This window comes from Dermochelys coriacea, chromosome 4, assembly GCF_009764565.3.
Source record: "Dermochelys coriacea isolate rDerCor1 chromosome 4, rDerCor1.pri.v4, whole genome shotgun sequence".
Lineage (NCBI taxonomy): Eukaryota > Metazoa > Chordata > Testudines > Dermochelyidae > Dermochelys > Dermochelys coriacea.
The window spans coordinates 59546169-59574124 of NC_050071.1; the positions used below are offsets into that span (position 1 = coordinate 59546169).

Below are 27956 nucleotides of genomic sequence, written 5' to 3' on the forward strand. Positions count from 1 at the left end.
TTTGAGAATAAGAAGTAGTTCATAACCATTAATTTTTTTAAAAAATAATAAAAAAGTAATAGTGTTCAGTTTCTTTGAACACTATTACTTTTACATATTCAAAAAAACCTGAAAGTGACATTAAGTACAAAAAAATCAGTCAGATGATGTGGTAAGAATTAAGAGACTAGACTGCTAGATACGATCTTCTGTATAGAGAAGCAACATACAGACAGTGATGAACTTCTTGTAACACTGAATTTCACAGATTGACTCAAATGCTCTGTAAAGGACTATATAATTTACTGTTTTTTCTTTCATTGAATGACCCCTGTTCTTGAACTATGTGGCAGGATTAAAAAAGATGGTCTAATCAGTTTTCATTATATCCTTTATAATAAAATACCTCTTAACTTTTTGCCTTTCCAGGAAAAGCAGTCTGTCTTTGCATTTTCCCCTTGGAGCCCAGCAATAGCCAACTAAGTACTTATGCAGCAAGCCCTCAACCAGTTTTCAAATGCTCCCTTCCTACTCACACCTCCAAGACTGAATACATCTTCTCTATAGCATGCCCAAATCTTGCCACTCCACAATGCTAGGCTGAACACAAGAACTCAAAATGTAAGATTCACGGAAAGTATTCTCAACATACAAAATGCATTTTCTATTAGTATTTCCTTCAGACAGGTCCATCAGCATATATTTAAAATCTAGGATAAAGAGGTTGTTAGAAGATTGCCACAAATACAAGGAGCTATTATGACCTAGTGAGGTTTTAATGTTATCATCTATCAAAGATGTGATGGTATCAAGTATCACAGCAGCACCAGTTAAGGGCTTATATAATCTAATACTAAGGTGGGATGCACATTAAACATGAGAGAGATGGGAGACATTCTAATATTTTTAGCCAAAATGAAAAATCTCTGAAGAAAACATGGAAGAACCCAAAGAATCATCTTTCAGGTTAGTGAAACGGTGTAATAAAATACCACGAGGCTACCTTTGGTTCTGGTTAACTTTCACTATTTTATACTGCTATGCACTGGCATTAGTATAAATGTTGATGGATGCAGAAAGGCCATTACTCACGACACAACTGCTGTTTTTCCTTATAGTAACTAAAACTAATCGTGCACTATAGAGACAGACTAAATGAAATAGCAAAACCTGTTCTATATACTGCATATATTCTTAAATTATTAAAATCAGTATTGAAGTTAAAATGCAAGCCTAAAATGGGGAAACAGCACTAAGCAATTTATGCGTGAGAAATAGCCGTAGGGCAGGCCATTGTATAAACTGAAAATCTATTTTAACAATGTAATGGTATGTATGGCGTAAGCTTCTCCATCTTTAAGAGACTACACTCCAAATTCAGACATGTTTCATTATAAGAAACGGCTTAGATTTGTCAGAGCAGAGATTTCCATGAGATGTAAATGAATGTGCACAGTGGTTTTTCCACCAAATGATTGTGTCATGTAAGTTTTTTGGATACATTTATTAATTTTATAAGCCAATTGGGCTTTCAGTTTCTTTAAAATGGCTTTTTGTGCAGTTAGTCAAAAATGAAGCATTTCAGAAGTATGATTTCATCTACAGCACACATGTGGGTAAGTGTAGTAGCTACTTCAAACATGTGGAACCAAACTGCCTTATCTCTTCCTTATCCTTTCACTGATAAACTGGCTCCTTCAAACTGACAGTTTTACAGACATTTGCAAGAACATAAAAGAAAATGCAAATAGATCATCTGTCTAACACCCTTCTAGTGAAAGCTTATTGTTTATTCAAGGTCCCCAAGGGTCTAAACAAATAATGTCTCTAGCAATAGCGTTATTCAAAACTCCTTATATCCTTGTGTGTCTATGTAACACAAAAAGCAATACATACACACTGCATGCTGTACAATATTTAGTGAGATATGGGACAGGGGTAGAAATAGGAAGAGGCCAATTAAATGAATAGATCTGCTTAATTTTGCCCAACAGACGAAACATTTTAAATGACTATCTAGTAAACTAATGAGCCAGTTCAAACAATAAACTTCCCACGAATACAAAGTAACTATAATGAAAGGGTTTACAAGCTAGAAGGATCTGTTACATAAACATATCTTCTGTATCCTAAGCCAAATAAATTTCATTAAATTGGTGCACTCTGATATGAGCTGCTTTTAAGAATGGTTTTTGACCCAATTAATATGTTTAACTTTCTATTGGGAATGTTTCTATGAAAATAACTGTCAGTACAGATGAAGTAAAACAAACTGACAATATTAAGTCTGTTATAAATCTTCAGCCACTGTTGCGATTAAGTCTCCTCAACTTAGCTGCCACACTTCAAGTAGCTCCTTGAGTGACTTTTACACTGATGTCAATGTGAAGTGAGCAAAACGGTTTCTGGTTCTATTTGTTTCCAATACTTAGCCCTAGTCTACACTACAAATTTACGGCAGTGTAACTATGTCAGGGGTGCATCCTGATGAATGCATCCGATGAAGTGAGCTGTAGCTCACGAAAGCTTATGCTCTAATAAATTTGTTAGTCTCTAAGGTGCCACAAGTACTCCTTTTCTTTTTGCGAATACAGACTAACACGGCTGCTACTCTGAAACCTATGTCAGGGGTGTGGAAAATCCCTGAGCAACGTAGACCTAACCCCCAACGTAGACAGCGTTATGTTGGCTTCTCCTGGCAACATAGCTTCCACTTCTCAGGGAGGTGGAGTACCTACTCTGATGGGAAAAGCTCTCCTGTTGACATAGGTAGCCTCATCACAAAGCGCTGCAGCTGCACCATTGCAGTACCTTAAGTGTAGACAAGCCCTTAGCCCTTAGTCAATACTTTCATCTTAAGACCTTAAGGTGCTTTCACTTACAAATGAAGTAGGTCAGCATTATTCCCATTTTAGAGCTAGGTAAACCGAGGAACAAAGTGATTATTTTCTCATAGCTGAGAATGGAAACCTGAAAACCAGACTCCCAGTTTGTGCATTAGCCACAAGACCATCCCATTTATTGCTGCAATCTTTCCTCCCTTTCCCTCTTTCCAACCTAGTCTCTCCACCAGTCTCCACACCTCTGTGCCTTCTCTGATCCTATCCCCTTCACACTGTAGTTGCTTCCTGGGGTGGAAGATGCTACTACTCAGGGTTGGAAGTATCTATTCTTCCCCACTGTTTCTACACTGTGAGGCAAGGTATGGTGAGAATGCAGTTGAGGGGACAAGACCCAATGGAAGCCTCTGGTAGGGCTGTGGGTGGAGAAGTTTGAGGGGAATTGCATGCATGAGTGAATGATAGCAGGGGCAAATGTGTAACTATCACTTCACATAAATGACATTTGCCAATGTAGTCAGTTCCTTTAACCTATACAGCATCCTCACTTTTTAAAAATAATGCTTGAAAAAAGAATATGGAAATGTCTAGCACTAAAAAGAAGCTAAAAGTCTCAACATTGCATTCCCTACAGTGAAAAATTGGTAACAAGTACTGTGGGTGCAGTACTACAAAGACAGGAGCACCCACAGAAAACAGGGAAGGAAATGCAAAGGGTTTTTTTGGTTTTGGTTTTTTGCACTAAAAGTCTGTGAAATTTACATCAACACGTAATAATTAAAAAACATTGACAAGGAAGACTAAGTGTCCCCAAACACAACACACAAATATCCCATCAGAATACACAAAAATAGCTTCGCTACCTTTGACTAGTCTCACCTCCCTGACAAAATGGCTAGCTGTACCAACTAATGACTAGCTTCCTAGATCATATTCTTCAACTCCACCTAGATCAATTATCTTATAATTTTTTACCACTTCCCCACCCAAGGACTCTCCAGTACTGCTCCAGGTATTTCCTCCTTCCAGGAGCGTTTTCAGTCTGTCCTTCTGGTTTCTTACCATATTACTTTTATTACAGGGATGGGCAAACTATGGTCCATGGGCTGCATCTGGCCTGCCAGCCGTTTAATCCAGCCCTCAAGCTCCTGCTGGGGACTGGGGTCTGGCACTCCAGCCAGGGAGCAGGGTCGGGGACTAGTTTGCGTGGCTCCCGGAAGCAGCAACATGTCCCCCCTGTCTCCTATACATAGGGACAGCCAGGGGGCTCTGCTCCGCACACTGCCCTGCCCCAAGCACCGCTCCCACCACTCCCATTGGCCAGGAACCGCAGCCAATGGGAGCTGCAGGGGTTGCGCCTGCAGACAGGGCAGCACGCAGCAGAGCCGCCTGGATGCCCCTATGCATAGGAGCCGGAGGAGGGACATGCCACTTTTTCCAGGAGCTGCTTGAGGTAAGCGCTGCCCAGAGCCTGCACCCCTGAGCCACTCCTCTGTGCCCGAGCCCTGATCTCCCTCCCACCCTCTGAACCTCTTGGTCCCAGCCTAGAGCACCCTCCTGCACCCCAAACCTCTCATTCACAGCCCCATCCAAGAGCCTGTATCCCCCAGCCAGAACCCTTACCCCACCCTCAGTGCACCAAGTCCTTGCCCCAGCCCTGATCCCCCTCCTGCCCTTCGAACTTCTCAGTCCCAACCCGGAGCACCCTCCTACACTCCAAACCCCGCATCCCCAGCCCCACCCGAGAGCCTGCACCCCTAGCTGGAGCCCTCACACACTCCACCCCCACTGACCTAGCCCAGAGCCCCCTCCAGCACCACGAACTCCTCATTTCTGGCCCCACCCTGGAGTCCACACCCCCCGGCCACAGACCTCACCCCCTCCTATACGCCAACCCCAATTTCATGAGCGTTCATGGCCCGCCATACAATTTCTATACCCAGATGTGGCCCTCAGGCCAAAAAATTTGCCCACCCCTGCTTTATAAGGAAAGAGTGCCAGACTCAAATCCCTTGTAGCAGTCATGAGTTCAAAATTACTTCACACAATTTTAAACTGTACAGCAGGGCCTAATCCAGCAAAAGATGTAAGGACTTGATGAACTTTACATGCTAGTGGTGGTCCCTCTGAAGTCCTCAAAGGAATTCCTCATAGTGTGCAGTTACATACATCTTTTTCAGGATCATGTCCTTGGTCTCTATATCTCAGAAGAATTTCTGAGCCTTTTCCAGCAGCCATACCACATCTGTTGACAGCCTCAAGCGTATGCACCAGCACCAATACATTGAGACTAAGAGTCCTGAGGAACAGTGATTAATGATCACTATGAAACAAAGTGACTAAACCCAAGACATTAAGATTGTGACTATCCTAGGTGGAATGTGTCTGTTGCTCAGCCTGTTTTCTTAGAAAAGCCTAGTTAATCAGGTAAGAGCAGTTATTTGTTAGAGGTTATTTTTAAATAAAATTACATGAAGAAATTAAAATACTATATACAGCCTTAGTGTAAAACATGGTAACATGCAATTTATATTCACTAAATAGACATCTAGTCTGAAAGTTTGTTGTTCTTTTTTTTTTTTTTTTTAATAGATTTAATATGCTTTTTTCTTCATAGCCAGGTAAACAGTCTGAAATTAATGTAAGGCCAAACCTTTTTCTCAGCTACTTTCTTCTACGCTAAATGGGACCTAAAAAATTATGTGGAGATAAAAAAAATTGTGATATGACCTCAGTAGAAAAACATCAATTTTCTTATTTCAGTCCTTTTAAAAAAAGAATAGATAATACTATTACTCATTTTTGCCCACTTTTTTCCCCTCGCATACCACAAGGTTAAAACCCTCATACAAGAGTATTAAAAACTGAAGTGTAGACAATTTACATAATCAACACAAACACAAATTACTTAGACTTTTAATATTTTATATCAGTGGGAACTAGTGTTTCCATTTAATCTTTATTTTTTTTAAAAATAATTTCCAATCAATAGTAATGTTTTAATCAGTTTTAGGCATGATTTCATGTATCCCTTAAATTTTTCCTTTTAATGAATTAGATTGCCAGTTCAAACAAGTCTGGTATTCTTAAATCCTACTTTGTTTCTTTTTATGCATATCGATTTAGATTAGAAGTCTCAGATTTTGCCAACACTTCCAGACATTCTGGAGGTTATACTGGTACAAGTTACATCATTATTGTTCATTGTCTGGATTTCTTGTACATTTTACAGTACAGCAGCATTCAACATAGTCCAAAATCATTTCTACAAAAAAAAGTATATCCCATTTAGAGAGCCTGCAAGTTAAATTCCATTGATGTGATCCTAGTCAAAGTGATTTAAATCATTGCAGCAGTTTCTCAATAATCTAGGCCCTATCTGACTGAGGAAAATAGGGCATGATTTACCATGTTGGCTAATAGATTTTAACTAATGTGCTTTTATTACATACAGAGTGTAAAGCCTTCAAAAACATGCTTCTTGCTCCTGGTCAACCCTAGGCTCCCTCTTGAACTGTGACATGTTTTTAAAACACAACGTATTTTCCTAGTGTAGATCTGCCTCCTAGACTAGTAGACTACTACCTCCTGGAAATTTGAGTGATGAACTCAATTTTCCTTTTTGTATCAGGCAGTAAGAAAGTATTGGATCACGAAAGCTTTTCCTTTCATGTAGCATGGTTGCAATTAAATCTGAACGACCCCCCCAAGTACTTTTGAAGAGAGCTGGAGAGAACAAAGATGAAAATAAATGTGCCCACTAGGGCACTTGGGAAGGGGACTGTACTTGTTTCTAGGTCTTCTTGTTTCTGATACATCATTAGCAACAACTAGCTCCTGCAGTACAAAGAAATGCCCAGTTAACAGGCACGGAGGGACGCTTCCTTGACATAGAGCTTCAATTCAATTAAAAAATTTAGCATGCAATTTGGTGGTTTTGGTGGGCACAGATACTTGGGAGAACACACACAGCCTTGGGACTACAAAATGGCTGACCAAAGAGAGGAGGCCTTCCGCATTGTATTGGAGCGTTGTACAGAAAGAAAGGAGAGCCTCAGGTCTCAAAATACCACATGACTGTGTGTTTATGAACAACTTATGCTAAGTCTGTCCTCAGTGAAGAGTACCACAGCAATTACTCAGATTTCATGATTGCAAATTTGTCAGGATAAAACTTTGTTGCCTTTATAGGGAACATATTCAGACTTACTTTCTGTTAGCATAAATATTCTACATTGCAATATACAAGTTTCATGATCATACCTAACTGGAGAAAGGCTTTTAAAAATAAAAGTACCCTTAAGAAAAAATATTACCTATTAGAAGAAGTGCAACATATCCCTATGCTAATTACAATTGCTTCCTACTGTATGACTTCTGCTTATTAATAATATTCTCATATTTTTTGGAATTATGGGAAGTATTGTTAAAAGCAATCAGATTCTTATATTTGCTCTGCCCTATAATGAGACAAAAAAGAACAAAATGAAATTAACTGCAAGAAACGTAGAACAAAAGTAAGCTTATGCAAATCAACAACATCACTGGTAGTCAGTAAAAATACTTTAGTTTAAAATACTTTAATACTAGTAAAAATACTTTTGTTTAAAAGGAGGTTAGCTTTATAAGAATTTCCAGCTACTGCATGCAAGCTAAGAATCATACGAGTAGTCAAATCTTGTGCTTTAAGGTGTAAGCTGATCACTGGTGAGAGTCAGAAAGGAATTCTCATGGTCACAAATCCAAGTAACACCACTGCATGATTGGCTAGATTTAACATACAGGTATTTTACCTTTTTCTGAAGTATCTGGTACTGGCCATAGTTAGAGATAGGATATCAAGCACATGTTCCCAACCCTGCAAGCTGTCACATGTGTGCATCAGCAGACATATGCAGAACAGCTTGCAGAATCCAGGGCGTCAGAGTTTCCTCTCTCTGATCTGATATAAAAAGTTCTATATTACCTAATACATACAGTTAGGGGGGAAAAAGCATCTTTCTAATATAGATTCAGATAAGTTTTCCAACAGAAAATAAAAATCAATAATTGTTAATATTCTAAGCATAGCGAGATTTTTAAAAAACTAATTCTTTGCTGTCCTACTCTAGGTAGTGATTAAAACATAAGGCCACCAACACGAAATCTTTAGTTACATAATTAGCAAATGATTCACAAATAAATGTGTTTGTCTGCAACGTTTCGGAGGTTAAAACTTTGAAAGTATCTCCCCATCACAGGGAATCTCATTACAGATGATTCCACTTCTATTATATTTTTCTGTTTCTTTTCTATTAAGATATCTTCCATTTATCCTTACTCACCAGGATATTCTCCTGTCAGGTCTGGGGCCTGTGCTGAATCTAATGAAGAAACCACGCTGACAGCGTTTGTGGGTACACTCATGGTAGCTGTAGAAGGGGAAATTGTTGATTTCTTTGGAGCTACAACAACACTCCTACATGGAGAAATACATAGTTAGTAAATAGTCCTTTTTTTTTTTTTTTTAAACATACAGTGGCCCTTTTCGGAAAGGAAAGGAACACAATACATACAGAATTCTGTTTTTCGCAAACCATGTTAGCTAGCAAGTTCAACACTTCTTTCCACATTTTCTTTTGCCAGCCTATCTAAAGATATGCACTGACACTTTATCCACGTTCTCCCTCTCCTCCTTCCAATTGTTTATAACAATTTTGTTATGTTTTTAACATTCATTTCAATCTCCCAGAAACATGGTCAGCTAAAACTGTATGGATATACAACTACTAGGGCGGGTTACTTTGGGATCTATCGCAGTTCCAGTAAAAACAGCTTTTGCCTTTGGTATTACTTATATTGAGTACCGCTTTAAGAGCAACCCCATGCTTTAATGATCTAACATAGCTGAACACAGAAAGGTAGAAAGGGGCTACAATGTCAATATACTGAAAATGAAAGATACTGAAATCTGACAATATCCACCTTGAAAACTGTCTAGATGTGATAGGCTCCTTTAATTCTGTTTTACAATACTGGAAGGCTTCTCAGTGAAGAAATCTACAGTATAAAAATAACTAAAACCATCCTGAAATGCTAATGTATAGTACATACATTAATGTCTTCATTACATTTCAAATGCATCTTATATGGAAATAAATCTATGGATATATCTGAACTTAAAGAAATACTTATTAAAACAAATGAGAAGATTCTTAGAGCTGAAGACAGTGTCACCAGTCTTTACATAAGTTAACTTTCAAGCATTACATTCAACAATAAATATAAAAAGAAAATGATGATGACATGTAAAATGTCAAGTTAGGCATGGAGATTTATCTTGTACGTAACCAAGAATCATAGAATATCAGGGTTGGAAGGAATCTCAGGAGGCCTTCTAGTCCAACCCCCTGCTCAAAGCAGGGCCAATCCCCAACTTTTGCCCCAGATCCCTAAATGGCCCCCTCAAGGATTGAACTCACAACCCTGGGTTTAGCAGGCCAATGCTCAACCACTGAGCTATCCCTTCCCCCCTAAACAAATCTATTTATGATACACCAATTTCAATTAAATTGTAGTACTTTATTCCAAATACCTAAAAGACCTTGTTAAGCATATGTTTAAGGCATTTTTAATTGCAAGTTAGCTCCATAGACATGCAAAAACCCAACTAACGAGGTAAAGAGTGCAGCCGATATATAATGCAGTCCCACAGCAGCGCTTACTTTTAATTACCTGGTGTTAACTCTAAGTTGAAAATCTTCAACATTCAATCTATTTAATCACATCTTCTATTGACAATACTATAACTACATACTGAAATTATTCCCTGAATAATTTTAAAGAATTCAGTTTCTAAATAAAATTACTTAGAAACTTGAACCAAATTCAGGCGTGGAAACAAGGTTTTTGTTAAATATTTTAAAAATAATTTTAATTAGAAGGGGAAAATGGATCACAGTTGTCTTTCTCCTTCACTCCAATGGATGTCACATAAGCTAGGCTGTGTTACTGATTAAATCAACCTTCCAATTGCTAGGAGTAAGGCAGCCACCGAACTTGGGGGTAGTGCATGTCACATCATTATAAGGGTGACTGCTAATGTTAACTATACACTAAAAAACAGACGTAACAACCACCTGAGCCCCAAGCCAAGCCATTGTGCTTGAGCCATGAATTTCTCTCATATGTACATGTCAGTTTCCACCAAACATGTACAATGTATTAGAAAAATAGTTTATATAAATATATACATAGTCTGCTAAATTACACATACGTTGCCGTTAATATACAATGGGGCCTCGCATTTCCTCATGCCTTACATTACAAAGCATAAAACAGACAATAGCCCTCTAGACATGCAATACCAAGACACTATTATTGCTCTTCTTTAGGACAAGTTCAAAAAACAAGAAGGAGGTGGGAGAGCAATATATATTTACTGGGTTTTAGTAACATGGGTATACTATTAATTTTAGGATGGGCCCCCAGCATCTGACCCACACTAGTAAATTTGATGTGTATTGCCTTGCTAGATTTAAATTGTTTTATTGTCAAAATACTCAATACAGATATTTAACTAGGGTCCAGAGATCTATATTTCATGAATTCAGATGTGTTCACATAGTCTGTATCAGACCTTAATGTAAAACATGGAGACATTTGTTTCCTTACCCGCAAAAGAGTTATAGTAGCATTTATAGTATAGAGTTATAGTAGCATATAGTAGCAAGTTCCTACCAACAAACACAAAGTGCATTACAAGAAAACTGGAATGGATCCTAATATAAAAGCAGGGAAATAGATTGGTGATAAAATTCTGGAGCCACTAAAACTTTTGACAAGGTAGTTATTGTGTAGGCGTAATAGCTTGTTGTTGAATAGCTCTCTCTCCTACATCAATGCAATTATTTTAATACTGGAAGGTACCAAAATTAACTTAAGAACAAAACATGTGTTACATTTTCTTTTTTCATTTATAGTGTCATATGTTTTCAGGATTTTTCTAAACCAGTCAGTTCTCAAGAATCATCAAAACAAGAGGCCTTCCACGTTTCACTACTGAGGGAATTCTGTGCAAAAAATAAAAAATTCTATACACAATGTTTTAAAATTTCACAAAATTCTGCACATTTTATTTGTCAAAATAACACTATATAATCACAGCAGTTTCAATGACTTTGGTAATTTATTTCAAAATACCTGTCAGCAGGTATATCTGTAATAATAGATGCACAAAAATTCCCCCAGGAGTATAGTTAAAGAAAACCCTATGACAACCCAGTTCCTGTTTCTCTGCCCCCTTTCCTCCTCCCGAGCCCAGCCAGGGGGCCAGATACCCACACCCCCTCCCCCCTCAGAGACCAGCCATGGCCCCCCCCAGCCCAGACACTCACACCTGCTACCCTTTAGAGCAGGCTCCCCCTCCCCCCGACCCAGACATTCACACTCTCTACACCCCAGAGCCCAGACGCATCCCCCACAATCCAGACACTCACATCCCCTAAAACCAGGGATCCAGAGTGAGAAACAGCCTAATACTGGGTCCCGGGTTTCCACGGAGCTTCCAGTGTGCCACCACCTTCTTCCTTCAGGGTGTGTGGAGAACTGTAGCTGCCAGGAGCCATCTAAGCTCCCTCCCCCGGCCTTGTCTTCTATTTGCAAGCTAGATTCTGCTAGGTCCAGCAGCCCCTAGTGACGGCCAACATTTCTGCAGCCCTTTTCTGTGGGGAAAAAAGGAAATTCTGTGTGCACAACATTAATTTCTGCACAATTCTGCATTGCACAGTGGTGCAGAATTCCCCCAGGAGTAATCTTTAAGATGGCTATGAAAACTACACTGATAGGCCCCTAGCAATTATGAAGCCACTGTAGCTTCTAAATCTATAGGGTAGGGAAAGCCCTGGATTCTCTGAAAGCATTACACATAAATGGTTGATCAGATTCTGTTAATTTTAGATTTTAGGATTTTCTTCTCTATCTTAAGAGCATATGCACTAAGTTTTGAGATCGAAGGAATTTTGGAAGACTTCATAAACCTTCTGTAATAATTGTCTACAAGAAATGTGCTCATTAGGGTTGCCAGGTGCCCAGTTTTCAACCATAACCAATTTTCAACCATAAGGTCCAGTTGAAAAAGGGACCTGACAGTGTTGGGTCAGATGTACTGACCAGACATCAAAAGTCCAGTTACTGCGGGCAGCGAGGGAAAGGCTGCCTCCTACCTGCATCTCTTTGGCAGGAAGGCACGCTCCATGTCAGACTACAGCTCCAAAGCAGAGGGAGACCAGTGGGTGGGGCAAGGAGGTGGAGAAGATCCAGCTACGAGGATGAGGGAGGGCAGTGACCAGTAGGGGGAGGGTGGAAGAGAAGCGAATGGGGGGCAGAGCTTCAGGGGAAGAGGTGGGATAGGGACAGGGCAGAGAGGGTCCAGTTGTCAGCAATTAGAAAATTGCTGATATATGAGTCACAGCACCAGAACTGGACACTATTCACTGCACACAACTATGATCATGCCAAGTTAAGGTTGACCAAAAGTGATAAATACCCTTCCATCAAATGCACCTATACTTAATCTTCTGTAAACCAAGGAGGGAAATTTGAAAATTTCTCCAAAACCACACCCCACAACCTCAATTCTCCCAACCTAGAACTGGCAATTAGCGCTGGAACAAAACCAGGCATGACCAATCATAAATACGAGCTGTCATTTTCTGTGTTGTGTCCAACACAATGCTACCTCATAGTAGTTCTTCATACACTGATACAAACACTACTACTACAGTGCTACGTGTAGCTGAACTTATCAAGGGTTTAGTTACACCAAGTTTCCAGAGATTGCACTGCCATTTAAGGAGAGGTGCAGCTACAGCTAAAGCAATCAGGGATCCCTTTTTTTTCCCCGCGTTGTGATGTGCAGCAGTTCAAAGCAGATGATCAAATGGGCCCTCTTGCCTCTAAAATCATCTGTAGAGAGAATGAGGATAACTATAACAGTAGTTATTTACATTCACTAAGAATATGAAGATAGTGGGATATACACACACCACCTTTAATACTCTATTACACATTCTCAGAGCTCAGCAGACAGCAAAAGAAACAATGAGTAGCTGCTTCACAAATCTGATACTATAACACACACACACACACACACACACACACACACACACAATTATCATTAGGGAACTTCACAGGCTTTTTTTAATTACAATCATTATTCCTTATTAGAATGGAAACTTGCAACTGAAAACAGAAAAGAAAATTAAGCTTTAACTAACCATGGGCTAATGGCTCAGCACCCTAAGTGATCTACTTGAATTCAAGTGGTAAGAAGTAGAGTCATTAAACATCCCAAAGTTGAGTGTACAGAAGAGCATACGTTGCAGTTCAGTAAGAGGATTCATATATATCCACCCTGGAGGATATTAGAAAAACTGCCTCTCAGTTAGGGCTGGTCAAAAACTTTCCATAAAAGTTATTTCAATAAATTGGTTTTTTTTCACAAGAACTATCTGCTTTCCACAGAAATTTTTGAATTTTTGTCAAAATAAACTCCTAATATCTGAAACAGGAAAATGTTTCAGTTATAGCAAAACAATTCAATGTATAAACATGTTGGTGTTTCATGGAAGTTGTAATTTGAGTGTCCCCATTTTCCTCTATAAATCCGGTTCTCCAGAAAAATTGTATTTACCATGATGCACCTCAATCAGGGACATCCACAGTGGCTCAGCAAGAGGGAAGACTGTAGTGCATCATGAGAGATGGAATCCAAGGAGAAAATATTTTCCCTGACCCGCTGTACTTTCAGTGTAAACTGTACCCAACACATAAAGGAGCGAGTAGAGTTCACGATGCTAAACTGGCACCCAGAGAAAATATCAATCAGACATTACCCTCTGAGATGAGCTGAGATGGGCCCAAAGACTTTATGTAGTAAATCTTTGAATGTGCTCTTTTCTCTGTTATCTGCAATTGCCACGGTCTCCTGAGTCAAGAGTTTAGCTGAGAACTCAAAAAGAATTAACTGTAATCTTTAAGTGCCTTAACATATTCCTTTTGCAACTAAACTCTGTCATATTACCCATTTATTTTAAACTGGTATTTAATGTATTTTTATGTAATCCATCTATACTCTGCATCTTTCTTTTATTTTTTATACACAGTTTAAAGAGAGTTATCAAACAAGATTATAGCCACAGGATTTATTTTTTAGAGGTTCAACTCAAGGGCCTCTTGAAGGCATGTTACCAAGGCATGCTCATTATAAGTAGATTTGTTTGCTTTCTATTATCTGGGATGCACGAAAGTACATTTGAATCATAGATCCAGTACTTAAGGGTCCTCTGTTTAAACTTTATGATCCTGTGATAAATTCTTATACAGTTCCTTAGAAAGTGATACTGATATTTTCTCATTCTGAATAGCTAAGTAGAAATATAACAACTTTCAAATAAAGAAATATATGTTACTTGTTTAACTGCTCCATAACTAGTGCAAATGGTTCTGGTGTTTGTCACAAAAAAACAGTTATTTCAATGCTAAGATACTTGGAGTTAAAGAAGTGCCAACTGACAGACCAATTCATGAGGCACTAGAAAACCCATTATTTTAAGATAAATGTCTATATAAAATAGAAATTATGTAGAAACTAAGGAATATGCATCATATTAATCTAATGTTAAACAAAATAATCTTAAGAAATATTCAAGTATTCAAAAACACCTTCTAGTCAACTAAAATTGAGGAGCACCTGCTTTGTCTTTAAGTAGGTTACCACACAAACAAGATGTTTTCCTTTCATTTAGTAAATTAATTGATGGGTGAATTATGTTTTTAAAAGTGAGAAACTCTTGGATCTACAGAAATAATCTATTTACAAGCCTCCACAGTTCCTATTTTACATTTTACCATGTTTATAGGGAATGTTGGGTTATTTTCACACACCAAATTCATGTCCTAGGTTCAAAGATGACCATCATCTTGAGTACCTTGATCACATGCAAGATTACCCATCAATTAATTTTATTCCTTTAACAAAATGGAACCACCTCATTTAATTCTATATTCCTTCATCACCTAACATTTGCAAATTATAATACTAATCGCTTCAGATATGGGAAAGTTAATATAAATTAGAAAAATACCATAAACAAAATATTCTCACACATTTTCTGAGCAAAACTCTGCCTCAACACATCTGTAAACATTAAAAGGGCTTCTGTAGATTGTCTCATTAACTCGACTACTTCAGGTGTTTTTCTTCTTTAATTTAAAACCAAATCTTTAATGTTTAAAGCAAGAATTTATAGCACAAGAACTGATAAACGTAGGTCAGATACAGTGTAGACCAGCCACCATAAATACATCTTAGCCAGAAGGTCAGTGTGTTATTAGTCCCAATTATGCTGAAGTGTAGGAAGGCTTCGTGTTGCAGACAATTATTCATTGCTGAATGAGCACAGATCACCAAACTGAGCAGTGACTTCCAGAGACAAAAGGCTTACAGAATAAGAATCCATTCATCCAAATTTTTTAAACAGTCATCTATTCCTCAATTTTTAGAATGCTTATTTTTATTTGTTTTGATAAGATGCACAATACCTCTAAATATAAAAAAAAAATTCCAAGTACCTTTTCCCCTGCTTATTTATTTGTAAAGTGATAAGCTTACACTTAATTTGAAAAATGTATTGTAAATTGCACAGGTTGCTTGGGCTTGACTCAAAGTAAAAAAATGTGACTCAAGCCTACCTGATGGCTTCTTAATAATTTAGAAATCAATATATTAATTTTTAACTCCCACTGGCATATGGAAATTTACTAGGATTTGATTTCTAGTGTCTCACTTTTCACGTTGGATAGCAATACCAGTGAAGCAGCTGTTTGTTCCCCTACAGAAACAGAAGGTCCTGAGATCCCAGACCCCAGGCTCCAGCCTCAGCACAAATGTCTACACTGCAATTTTGGAGCCCCACAGCCTGAGCCTCCCAAGCCTAAGTCAGCTGACGTGGGCAGGTGTTTTATTGCAGTGTAGACATACCCACATTGTCACCTTACTGGCTCTGTTATAAGTTGTGGATAGTCCCCTTTCCCTCTCTCTCTGCACACCCTAGGAGAAAGGTAAAAAATTAGCGCGCCACACAGCCCCATCAGGGATCAGATGGGCAAAACACTACAGTCTACAGTTGGGAAGAAGGGGGGGAGGGACAGAGTATGGGCTCTATCCCATCATTTTATGGGGGGGCTTTAAAAATCCACTTGTGAGGTGTCAGAGAGAACCTGCCATCAATTTTTTTCTACAACAGAATTTAAGTTTTCAGTTTGTAAATAATTACATCGCCAGCTCTAAATGGAATCCTGTAAGTTGCAGTAAAACACCAAAACCATTTCATGCTGCTACTCAGGAAAGCTATGATCAGAGGCAAGCACTGGAGTTATTCCCAAGAAAAGATTATCCTAAATATTGGAGGCTGAAGGAGAGAAACAGTGCAATCCCATCCTCCAGGCAGCTTGCATTCATCACCATAGATCTGAGCATTTTCACAGCAGCCAGAAGACTCTGGAGGAGAGCGAAAAGACAAAAGTCTCCTTCATATGGACAGATGCTAAATGGAGTGGAGTTTCACATACATTTGACAGAGCTAGCTCGGGGAGGATACAAAAGATGGAGCCCCCATACAGGAGCCACTGCCAGCACGCTGGTAGAAAACCTACCCACTCTCTTAGCCCAGGAGTTGGGTGGCAAGAGAGATGAGCTCCTCACTAGGGAACTACTCCTAGCCTTTGTTAGTAGAGCTCTCCCATGATCACCTTTCGTCCCTACTTCCAGTACTTCTAAGTAGATTTAGTCGTCCAGCTAAACCTTTTCCAATCTTTTCAAACCTTGCCAAGAGATATTTGCGTGTGTTTATTCTGTACATAAATTATGTAAAATCCATATAACTCATTATCTAAAATACAACTACTGAAAAAGGGCACACATGACAGTGGGAAATGCACAAACAGATTGCCCAAACTAAGCAGCTTACACATGACATTCCAAGCAGTAAGCAAGCTTATAAAAATATCTGTTTTGCAAGTTAAAGCTTAGCCTCAGATTTAAGCACCACACTGAAGAGCCATGATTTAAGCATCTGTTTCTCTTATAACCTCAATGTCTGCTTCCCCGAACTCCATGATCACTGACTTTGTCCACAAAGAATAGCAAAAGTCAGGAGAAAGTCACATAATAAAAATGGCAAGTAATAGGTTAATAGGTTGTTAGACTAGCCAAGAGAGAATTCATCAGGTTTTTTTTGTTTTTTTTAAACTCTGAAAACAAGTGTTGCTTTTATTTTTCCATCAGTCCTCTTTTCTTGAGACACTTGTAACATTTTCTTGTCTACAAAAAACTGTCTCAGGACATACTGCAATTGGACTGTGTTAATTAACTGTCTTTGTGGATCTAGTGAAAAAGCCAGCCCAGGCCTTGAACTTTATCAAGATAAACCCCTGGCACCCACTAATCACCATATTGGATCTTCACGTAAGATAAGAGGAAGATTTTTGGCATGGGAATGGACACACACACCTTGTTGTTTGCAAAAGCCTGCAACCTGGCAGCCTTTCAGCAAGGTTTCACTCACATAGCTGTTACTGTATACTCTCCAGCTATGGCTGGGAAGTTGATAATCCTTAAGATATGAGGAGAGTTTTGATTTCTGACACAGCATTCCTGAGATAAATGCAGGATCAGAGAGATGCTTTGAAATTCCCAGAGATACTCCACTGGTAAACTGCTACATGGGAACAACTTTTAACAAGGTGTCTCAAAAAAAAAAAAAAAAAAAAAAGTAGTTAACTTACCAAGCTTTGTGTTTGCCACCAGACAATACATTAAATGCAAACCAGACTCAGTAAGTTGCACAGAGCATCCTGAAATCTGCCCTTCCAAAGTTTCTCACTGTACTGTTGGTATTTTGGTGATCCCTCAGAGATAAAAGCTATTCCTTCTAACTCTGCTACAGCTTCCTGTAAAAAGGTCATAACCTATTCCACCCACCCCAACCAGAAAAACCCCAGTAGATGGGGATATCATTTCAGAGCCAAAACTTACTTTTTAAAATAGTTTTGCACTAATACAATTATCCTCAAGTGTTTGTGAAACTGTTGATTTTCTCCTTTCTACATTTTTAATGTAGAAATTACATACACAGCTACTTTATCGAGTATTATTTACTATGTTAAAAATTGATTTTTAAAACTCTTGATTTATGAGCTAGTTACCTATGTGTCACATTACAAGTAAACAAATTTACTCTAGATGTGAGATTGTGCATGTCACTACTAGATTGACATGTGTAAAGCTTTCACTTATACATTATGCACTTTTGTCTACCTTACACCACGAAAGCAAGGAAATGAAAAGTTACACAACCTAGCAATGCACAGATGCTGACCCAAGGGCTTATGTGTTGCTGCTGATGGATAAAATACGTATATCAGCAGCTACATTTCAACCCTCCACTGGCTCCTGACCTCTTCCTCACATCAGCAGCCCCCCTCAATTAAGCATAAAAAAGCACAGGAAATCAATACCCCAGAAACGTCATTGTGAAGTAGTGACAGAAATCTACAAAAGCAAGGAAAGAAAAAGTTTTGGCACCTAATTGTACACACCTTCTGCTCCTCCATTCAACAGCACACAACTTGACGCCACCGCAACCATACGCATCATAGACCTACCCATCATACACCATACATCACAACCTTAACTCAGCCACCTTTTCTTTCTTCTGCACACACCCTATTACTGGAATATTCCCTCTCTCTCCCTCCACCAACATTAAGACTTGTAGGTTTTAGTACAGTAGTCAGTTGTATTAGGTCAAAGTCATTTGATGAGGAGGTCTGGAAAAACAACAGTTAAAGAAAGCTCATCTCCTTGGGGAGAGTGTGACAGTTAAGATTACAAAGTGTGGTAGCTGTGGAAACGTAAAGGTGTGTGCATTTGAGTGGAGGAGTAGAGGGTATGTCTTGTTAGGTAGCTTATCTCTCCATTGTCTTGCTTTTTTGGGTTTGTCTCAGATGTGTGTCCATGTAGCAATCCTAACTACTTCACAGAAAAGTTTGTGTATTGATTTTCTCTCTCTTCTTTTAAAAAAAAAAAAAAAAAAAAAAATACTTGATTGGATGTCAGAGTTGTACAAGATAGAGGGCACAGACCTACAGGGGATAGAAGTACAGCGGCTGATGTAAAATATTTTATTTATCAGCGGCTGTGCACATACCCTTCTCTATTGGATAAAATCTAACAAGAACATAGCTCCTAACTGAGAAAGTTGTGCGTGTCTGGTCCATCCCCAATATATCAATCAATCAAGCTTGCATGTGGCCCAGCACCTTTCCAGATAATCAATCAGGTTTGTGAACACAGTACAAATATTCAGTTACAATGTTGGCAACAGTTAAAAATGACCGTAAATCCATCACTCACACACACCTTGGCAACAACCCACTACCAATTTTTGTGCCAGTGGACCATTTTTTCCAAGAGATATCGGTCAACAATGAAAAATAAGACTGCCCAGTAAAAAAATTCAGCTAGAGCCCAAGTTTAAACACCTCCTGTTAAAATGCAGACAGAAAAAAAAAATCCAGATAATTCAAGGGCATAAAAACTAATACTGTGTGAAATTTCACATGAGTTGGCCACTTGCTTTTAGAAAAAAACAGGAACATATGCCCTATTTTAAGAGAGTCTTAAAATGCAATTATGAGTATTGAGCAGCTATCATTTTCATTAAAAATACTCTCTAGCTGTTATGATTGTGAGTAAAACCTTCAAAATATGAACAATGTACTCACTTCAAAGACATCTGCTGAGTTTACACAGAGCCTCAAACAATAGGTACTAATTCAAATGACAATGATTATTTGTATGTCTGCTTTGTTATCTGTTTCACTGCACAAAGCACGTAGGAAAGAAGAGGAAATATATAACGAAGACCTACAGCAAATGTTTTCCAAAGTAGATGTAAAGAGCCACAGAAGATGTAAATTGAGGTAGACCTTTAATACCACATGGCAGGGCAAAATTGGTTTTGTTTTCCTGAAGAGAAGAGAAGTTTGAGAAACAATGCTTTAATTGGTTATTCCCTTGCTTTTATCAGTTTGTGTGAGTTTTTAACCAAGGTATTTTGGTTTGGCTCTGTTTTGTTTTTGTGGAAATAAATAACTCGTTCGGTCTGCTCACTGAGCTGAATAATGTATTGGCCTATAAGCAATTTGACATTAACTGAACTTACTGTCAAACAGATTTTTTGTTTAGTTTTATTTCTTAGAGCTAATTATTAAATATTCAGATTACAATATCATCCAAGAGCTCCAGTTATGATCAGGTGCTCATTCTACTAGGCAACATACAAAAATAAGGCCCAGGCTTTGAAAAGCTTTCAAATTAAGGAAGAGACAGATTAAATTGTGTTATCACTTTCTTCCAGTCATGAAACTAGTGGGCAGTACTACCTCACCCTGAGCACATGACTCCAGTGACCCAGGAATTGCTCTTATTTGCTCATTGGCTGCTAGGAGGAGTTCCAAGTGGCAATTTTTACCCTCAATGGATCTGGATTATCCCTATCTAAGACACTATTTCTCTCCTATGCTGTACTGCCACAACTGAGATAAGTAGAGGTAGGCAGCCCCTGGAAACCAACAGAGCTTATTCCCCATTCCTCATTCCCTTACATGTAATTCACTCTCCCTTCCCTGATCTAAAATAGCGCAAACCAATTTTCCTTCTGGGCATATTGTAAAACCCATTTGCTAGCGTAGAAAAAAGGAATGTAGTCATGGCAAGATGATTTCCTTTGAGCTTTGTTTCAGTTAAATGTTAAAAACTTGGGCTAAAACTGTCATCAAAGAAAACCCTCTCTCCTTAACACACTCTTATCCTATGTTAGATAGCTCCACTTTCTTGATGCAGGGTATATTCAACTGATTTGTCCAACTTATAATTTGGATAAGTAGACCAGAATCTGCAAGAATGGTCATGTGCAGGGAAAAAGCCAAAGTTAAAGAAAGAATGGTTCAGCATAACCACAAGGAATTTAGCAGAAGAAATTTTCCACCCAGACAACATAACAGAAAAATTTAATGAAAACAAAAGGTTGAAGCATTATAGTTTTACCATGTATCACAGGATAACTATTAATTTGGTACTGCTTTCAGAGAAGGAAAGACTTCATCAAGACCCAGCAGATGTATCACTGGAACAGAACAGCATTTCAACTAGTGCAGCATGATGATCCTGGGGGCCATGAGGGGGCACCTGCTGGGTTGCATGGCAACTGCTGAGGGGAAAAAGAGAGCAAAATCCTGGACACATTAAGACTCACGGGAAACTAGGACAGAAAAAGGAACAACTTGCTCCCCTCCTCCTGTTCTTATGTTGCCCTTACTAACACTTCCACCCAAATCTCAGCAATTCTTAGGCCCTCCTGTCTTCTTGCTACTAAAACGCACAGCTTCCAGAGGCTGCTAAGTCAGGTCTATAGCCTCTTAAAACAGCACTGCACTAAGTTAATTGGCACATCTGAGATCCAGCACCAATCCAGCACCTCCATTTCACACCAACACTTCCCACTCTCCATTATATCCACAGCTTCTGATGCCAAGCCAAGAATCACCATCCCTAGTACCATCTATTCCTCCAATAACAGCGCCTCTGGCAACCAAATACCATGGAGGGTTCTTGCTGTGACCTAAATGCCCTAATTCTTTGCAGCCATAGAGGACTAGTGTCTCACAGGATTCCTGTTTTTTTTAAACCATTTTACAAGTCACCAACCAAACAAGGCTGGTAAGGTATGGAGAACAATAATCTTGAATAGAAAAGCAAGGGACTGCTGTACTTTCACTTCAAGTGAGCGAAAGTGTGGATGAAGGGTGTTACTCTGAAAGGGGGATTTGCCCCACAGAATAAAAGACAGGCAGGCCAGCAATCATTAGGTAAGTAAACATTGTATTCCCACCATTAATAAACACATTTTCTTTTAGCTTAGAGCAGTTTTTCTTAACTTTGATACCAGGGACCGGCTTGCTGTCTTCCTAAAAAATGTGTCAGAGATATCAGTTACCAGTGCTGGTCCATGGACCGGTCATTGAGAAACACTGGTATAGAGTATAGACAGAACTTTCCAGCGTTGTCCTGTTGTTGGGCCATGCCTTTTCTGCAGACTCTGCAAGACGTTACATCAGTAACAGCAACAACAGGTTGAAACTGCAAGTGAGCAGGCAGCAATCAGGCAAGAGTAAAAAGAAAAAGGGGAGAAGGAATAGGCCTAAGCCAATTTTTTGGCAACACTTTAGAGATTCATAGATACTAAGGTCAGAAGGGACCATTCCGATCATCTAGTCCGACCTCCTGCACAACGCAGGCCACAGAATCTCACCCACCCACTCCTACAAAAAGCCTCACCTATGTCTGAGCTATTGAAGTCCTCAAATCATGGTTTAAAGACTTCAAGGAGCAGAGAAGCCTCCAGCAAGTGACCCGTGCCCCATGCTACAGAGGAAGGCGAAAAACCTCCAGGGCCTCTTCCAATCTGCCCTGGAGGAAAATTCCTTCCCGACCCCAAATATGGCGATCAGCTAAACCCTGAGCATATGGGCAAGATTCACCAGCCAGATACTACAGAAAATTCTTTCCTGGGTAACTCAGATCCCATCCATCTAATATCCCATCTCAGGGGATTAGGCCTATTTACCCTGAATATTTAAAGATCAATTAATTACCAAAATCACATTATCCCATCATACCATCTCCTCCATAAACTTATCGAGTAGAATCTTAAAGCCAGATAGATCTTTTGCCCCCACTGCTTCCCTAGGAAGGCTATTCCAAAACTTCACTCCTCTGATGGTTAGAAACCTTTGTCTAATTTCAAGTCTAAACTTCCTGGTGGCCAGTTTATACCCATTTGTTCTTGTGTCCACATTGGTGCTGAGCTGAAATAATTCCTCTCCCTCTCCTGTATTTATCCCTCTAATATATTTATAGAGAGCAATCATATCTCCCCTCAACCTTCTTTTAGTTAAGGAGCTTGGCTTGTTTAGCCTAAGTCTCCTTTCATAAGACAAGTTTTCCATTCCTCGGATCATCCTAGTAGCCCTTCTCTGTACCTGCTCCAGTTTGAATTCATCCTTTTTAAACATGGGAGACCAGAACTGCACACACTATTCCAGATGTGGTCTCCTTTAATCCTTTCCAATAGGGGAGTGAAAACCCCCTTTAAAAATATTTAGTTTAAAATAACTTATCAGGACATTCTATTTAAAGTGTGAAAATTATATATATTTGAAAAGTTTTCAAAAATTTGACTTGACAGCATCTATAATGAAAATTTACCATCCTTGTTGGTTTATACAAATCAGCACTTCTTAAATTATTGTAGGGATACCCCACTCAGAGAATTTATTATTGCTATGTCAGTGAAAAACATGCACAAGAGGCTTCCAATGTTTCGGCGTGTTTTAGAATTCTATAATCTGACAAATGTAAAGTAAGTTAAGCAGCCCCAGTTTTCACTAATAGCTGATTCTTTCAAGTTCACATGATTCAATATTTAATTTTAATTCCAAGTGATTTTTGTTTTAGACCTTTAGCCAACAAATCTAGCAAGTATTCCATCTTATTTTCATTTTTAATATCTACCAACACAATTTATATTCCGACTGCCTAACTGTATCTGGTTTTACAATAATGGAGAATCCAAACAATCTCAGCCAGTGCTATTAGTGAAAAAAACTAAATCCTTGTTAATAGCAATTGTAACTCATGGGCCTGAAGACAACTTTCTCCTGTCTGACACTTTTTTAAGTAATTTAATATGCTGTCAGTTATATTGTTCAACTTCCCTCACTATGTGTTTGCACAGGGTTTCCAAAGTCCAGAACTACACCAACACTTTGTAGATCACACTCCAATAGCTTATGCTGAATACCTCTTTTGCTGCAGTTTTAACACACATCTCAGGTGATGGCAATGTCACAGCCAGTGTCACACAAATAAAATAATAAGATACTTATCAGTTAATTAGGCCCAGATTTTTACAAGGTATTTAGGCTAACTTTTGAAACTGAGACTTAGGCTATGTCCACACTTAAAATGCTACAAAGACTGTAACACTTCAGCATAGATACTCACTACAGTGATGGGAGGGGTTCTCCCATCGCTGTAATTAATCCACCTCCCCAAGAGGCAGTAGGTAGGTCAATGGAAGAATTTTGTCATTGACCTAGCGCTGTCTAAACCAGGGAGCAGGACAGCCTAGCTATGTGGCTCACGCTGTGAATTTTTCACACCCCTGAGAGATGCAGCTATGCTGATATATGTTTTCAGTGTAGACCAGCTCTTAGACTAATTAGACATTCCAATGCTGAGTGGAGCAACACCTAAACACCTTTAAAAATCTGGGCCCTAATCTCATTATATTACTACAAGGTGAGATTATGCAGATTGTTCACCAGATACACAACCAGGAAACTGTCAAATTGCTATGCAGCAAAACTTTTCTGTATCTTACATTATAATTTAAGGAAAGAATACAAAATAGTGCTCTTTATACAAAATAAAAAGAAAATATATTACCTGTCAAAGGAACGGAATTGCACATGCTGCTCAGCAGCAGTATTACCAAGAGTTCCAAGGAAGGCTGGTGGCAGAAGGGTAGGATCCACTGTGGCACCATCTGCTGGGGTGCTAACCAAGCTTCTGAGGATGTCTTTTACGTTGACATTTTTTGAAGATGGTACAGAAGATGCAGTCTTCTCAGTCAACTCATTTCCTGCCTCACTCCTCTTTTCCTGAGATTTATTGACTTCTAAAGAAAGTGTGCATAATACTTCACTGATAGCGTCTGGACCTGAACTGGCACTCTGTGGTCCTGCTTCAGCAACAGCATCTGAATTGTTTGCTTGACCTGAAGTTGATTCCTCTCCAGTGCCTGAGTCTCTTCTTCGTACAGGTGCTGAACTTTCAGAATCTTCTGTTGATACTGGAGTTGAAGCACCAGTAGTAGCAGATGGGTTTTCTACATCTTGTTACCCCCAAATAAAGAAGGGGAAATTATTTCAAGTTCATTGTTAACAAAACAACATCAACCATATTACTTCTAAGGTCTATCAATAGGTGATAAAGACATTGCTAAAATATTTTATATATACTTAAAGAATGTTGTATTTATCTTCAGGTTTGTTCACAGGATTATACTGAAAATTCATTTCACAGGAAAAAAATCACTTCTACAAGTCTACAAAAACTGTCTACGAGAATAACATTTAAGACAATGAAAAGACGGAGTCAGACTCAATAGTAAAATATGAAAAAAAACAAACTAATTGCTTTTTTGGAAGAATAGAAAGAAAGAACGCACTACTACAATTTAAACAAAGTAAATGAGGCCTTGACTCTGTAAACACTTATATACATGCTTAACTTAAAGTCCTATTAAAGTTAATGATCACTATTACTTATGTGCTTCAATGAGACTAATCATGCACTAAACAGGACCTTACACAATGGGTCCTGGTCCTTGACTATGGCTCCTAGGCCCTACAGAGGTAACAACAACAACAACAAATAGACAACATCAGCAATTTGCAAGCTAGGTTTTTCTCAGTGCTGTCCGATAAAACAAATTAAATGGCACTTTCAAAAGTTTATAGATTCCAAGTGTTTATAATACATATATTTATGTACATCCTTAAGTAGAATTCTATATAGTCCTATAAGGCACTCTCAGTCATAATAAGTGACATGTGATGTGTAACCATACCCACTTGTGTCACTAACCTGTAGATGTTGCCTCACTACTTCCATTCTCTATTCCCTTGAATGACTGGCTGTGATGAGGTTGCCTCCATTCATTCTGGGGTTCCAGTATGTCTCTATATTTTGACACCATAAGGACCGAGATAAAATATACTACAGCCAAGGCCAAGAACTGAGCTTGTTTACTATCCTCCTGTGAAGAACAACATTTATTTTTCCATTACAATTTAAACAGTGGGATACTCTCTTCATATGGTAGCCCATAATCTACCAGAAATAGAAATGAGTAAACAAATGTTATACTGAAACGTCATGGGCAAAATTGACTTACAAGAATTTATACTTACAAACCACTCTTACAGAATCAATCCATTAATACAATCATGCTTATACTGAGGATATAAAACATCTCAAAGAATCTATTGCTCTAGTTTAGGTTTCCTAAATTTTGACAAAGTTTTGAAACGTAATACAGTAGGCCAAATATCCCAGTTTAATTCCACAACTGGAGCTGCATTAGAAGTGAATATGGCTTTCTAATTTAAAGCCCTAACAGAAATACAGATTCTATTGTGCCCAATTTTAAAAAGAAATGAGACTCGGGTTTTTTTTAAGTTTCCAGTAACACTTTATAAGAAATGCATGTGTGTTAACATATTTGCCTGTATTTAATAATTTCTATAAATATGCACTCAGAAGGGAGTGTTTGTGTACACGTGCACAAACACTCCTTTCTGAGTGCATATTTATAGAAATTATTAAATACAGGCAAGTGTGTGTGTGTGTATATATGTATTATATATATGCACTCACACTACACACTAATGAAAATGAACACAACATTTATGAGGAAAGCAGAATTCCAGAGATTCAGGCTCCTAAAGATTTTAACAAGTTCATGCCCCACAGGGACAGAGATTGTACCGCACATACATGTGAACATGCCCCTTAATCTGACCTCAAACCCTTGCTCTGTAACTCTCCCAGACAGGCCACAGAGTTTCATGAGTCATTTATGAACCCCATTAGATAACAGAACACATAGCAGCTGCCTAGCACGTAGCAGCAGCACAGCATTCAGAAAAATACAAAGGAAGACTTAGCAACAAAACAACTATAAGGTTTTTCATAACTCACTATATCTCTGAACACTACTGCTCGAAGCCGGTTAATATCCATATCCTGCAGAAGTCTGTCAAGGTCTCGTATTGGAGAAATTCCACCAGTCACAATGTCAACTGGACTCTATTCAAGAGAAACCAATTTTGTAACTTGTTTATAAAAGTACCACCCCCGAAAACACTAACTGTAGGATATGTAGTGCTACAATACTAGTTTTTATTTTAAAGAAACAAAATAAATATAACAACAACATACAACTAAGGAAATGTAACCTAGATGGAGCTACTATAAGATGAATGAAAACTGGGTTCAGCAGGGATCAGTTTTGGGTCTGGGTCTGTTCAATATCTTCATCAATGATTTAGGTAATGGCGTAGAGAGTGCACTTATAAAGTTTGTGGACAATACCAAGCTGGGAGGGGTTGCAAGTGCTTTGGAGGATAGGATTAAAATTCAAAATGATCTGGACAAACTGGAGAAATGGTCTGAAGTAAACAGGATGAAATTCAATAAGAACAAATGCAAAGTACTCCTTTTAGGAAGGAACAATCAGTTGTACACGTACAAAATGGGAAATGGCTGCCTAGGAAGGAGTACTGTAGAAAGGAATCTGGGGGTCATAGTGGACCACAAGCTAAATATGAGTCAACAGTAGAACACTGTTGCAAAAAAAGAGAACATCATTCTGGGATGTATAAGCAGGAGTGTTGTAAGCAAGACACAAGAAGTAATTCTTCCGCTCTACTTTGCGCTGATTAGGCCTCAACAGGAGTACTGTGTCCAGTTCTGGGCACCACATTTAGGAAAGATGTGGCCAAATTGGAGAAAGTCCAGAGAAGAGCAATAAAAACGATTAAAGATCTAGAAAACATGACCTATGAGGGAAGATTGAAAAAATTGGGTGTGTTTAGTCTGGAAAAGAGAAGACAGAGGGAACATGATAACAGTTTTCAAGTACATAAAAGGTTGTTACAAGGAGGCGAGAGAAGGATTGTTCTTGTTAACTTCTGAGGATAGGGCAAGAAGCAATGGGTTTAAATTGCAGCAAGGGAGATTTAGGTTGAACATTAGGAAAAACTTCCTAACTGTCAGGATGGTTAAGTACTAGAATAAATGCCTAGGAAGATTGTGGAATCTCCATCATTGGAGATTTTTAAGAGCAGGTTAGTCTAACACCTCTCAGGAATGGCCTATATAATACTTAGTCCTTCCATGACTGC

At 38.7% G+C, this 27956-nt stretch overlaps 1 protein-coding gene across 8 annotated transcripts in view; it reads right to left on the minus strand.

Moving 5' to 3' along the window:
• The window catches only part of LRBA (LPS responsive beige-like anchor protein), a 555352-nt gene that overhangs the window by 402637 nt on the left and 124759 nt on the right, over positions 1–27956 (minus strand). For all 8 annotated transcript variants that reach the window (XM_043513125.1, XM_043513123.1, XM_043513124.1 and 5 more), the window contains exons 28-31: positions 26752–26859; positions 25636–25807; positions 24433–24880; positions 8144–8277 (exon numbers count right to left, since the gene is read on the minus strand). In XM_043513125.1, the coding sequence (XP_043369060.1) occupies positions 8144–8277; positions 24433–24880; positions 25636–25807; positions 26752–26859 (862 nt within the window). The remainder of the gene's footprint in view (positions 1–8143; positions 8278–24432; positions 24881–25635; positions 25808–26751; positions 26860–27956) is intronic.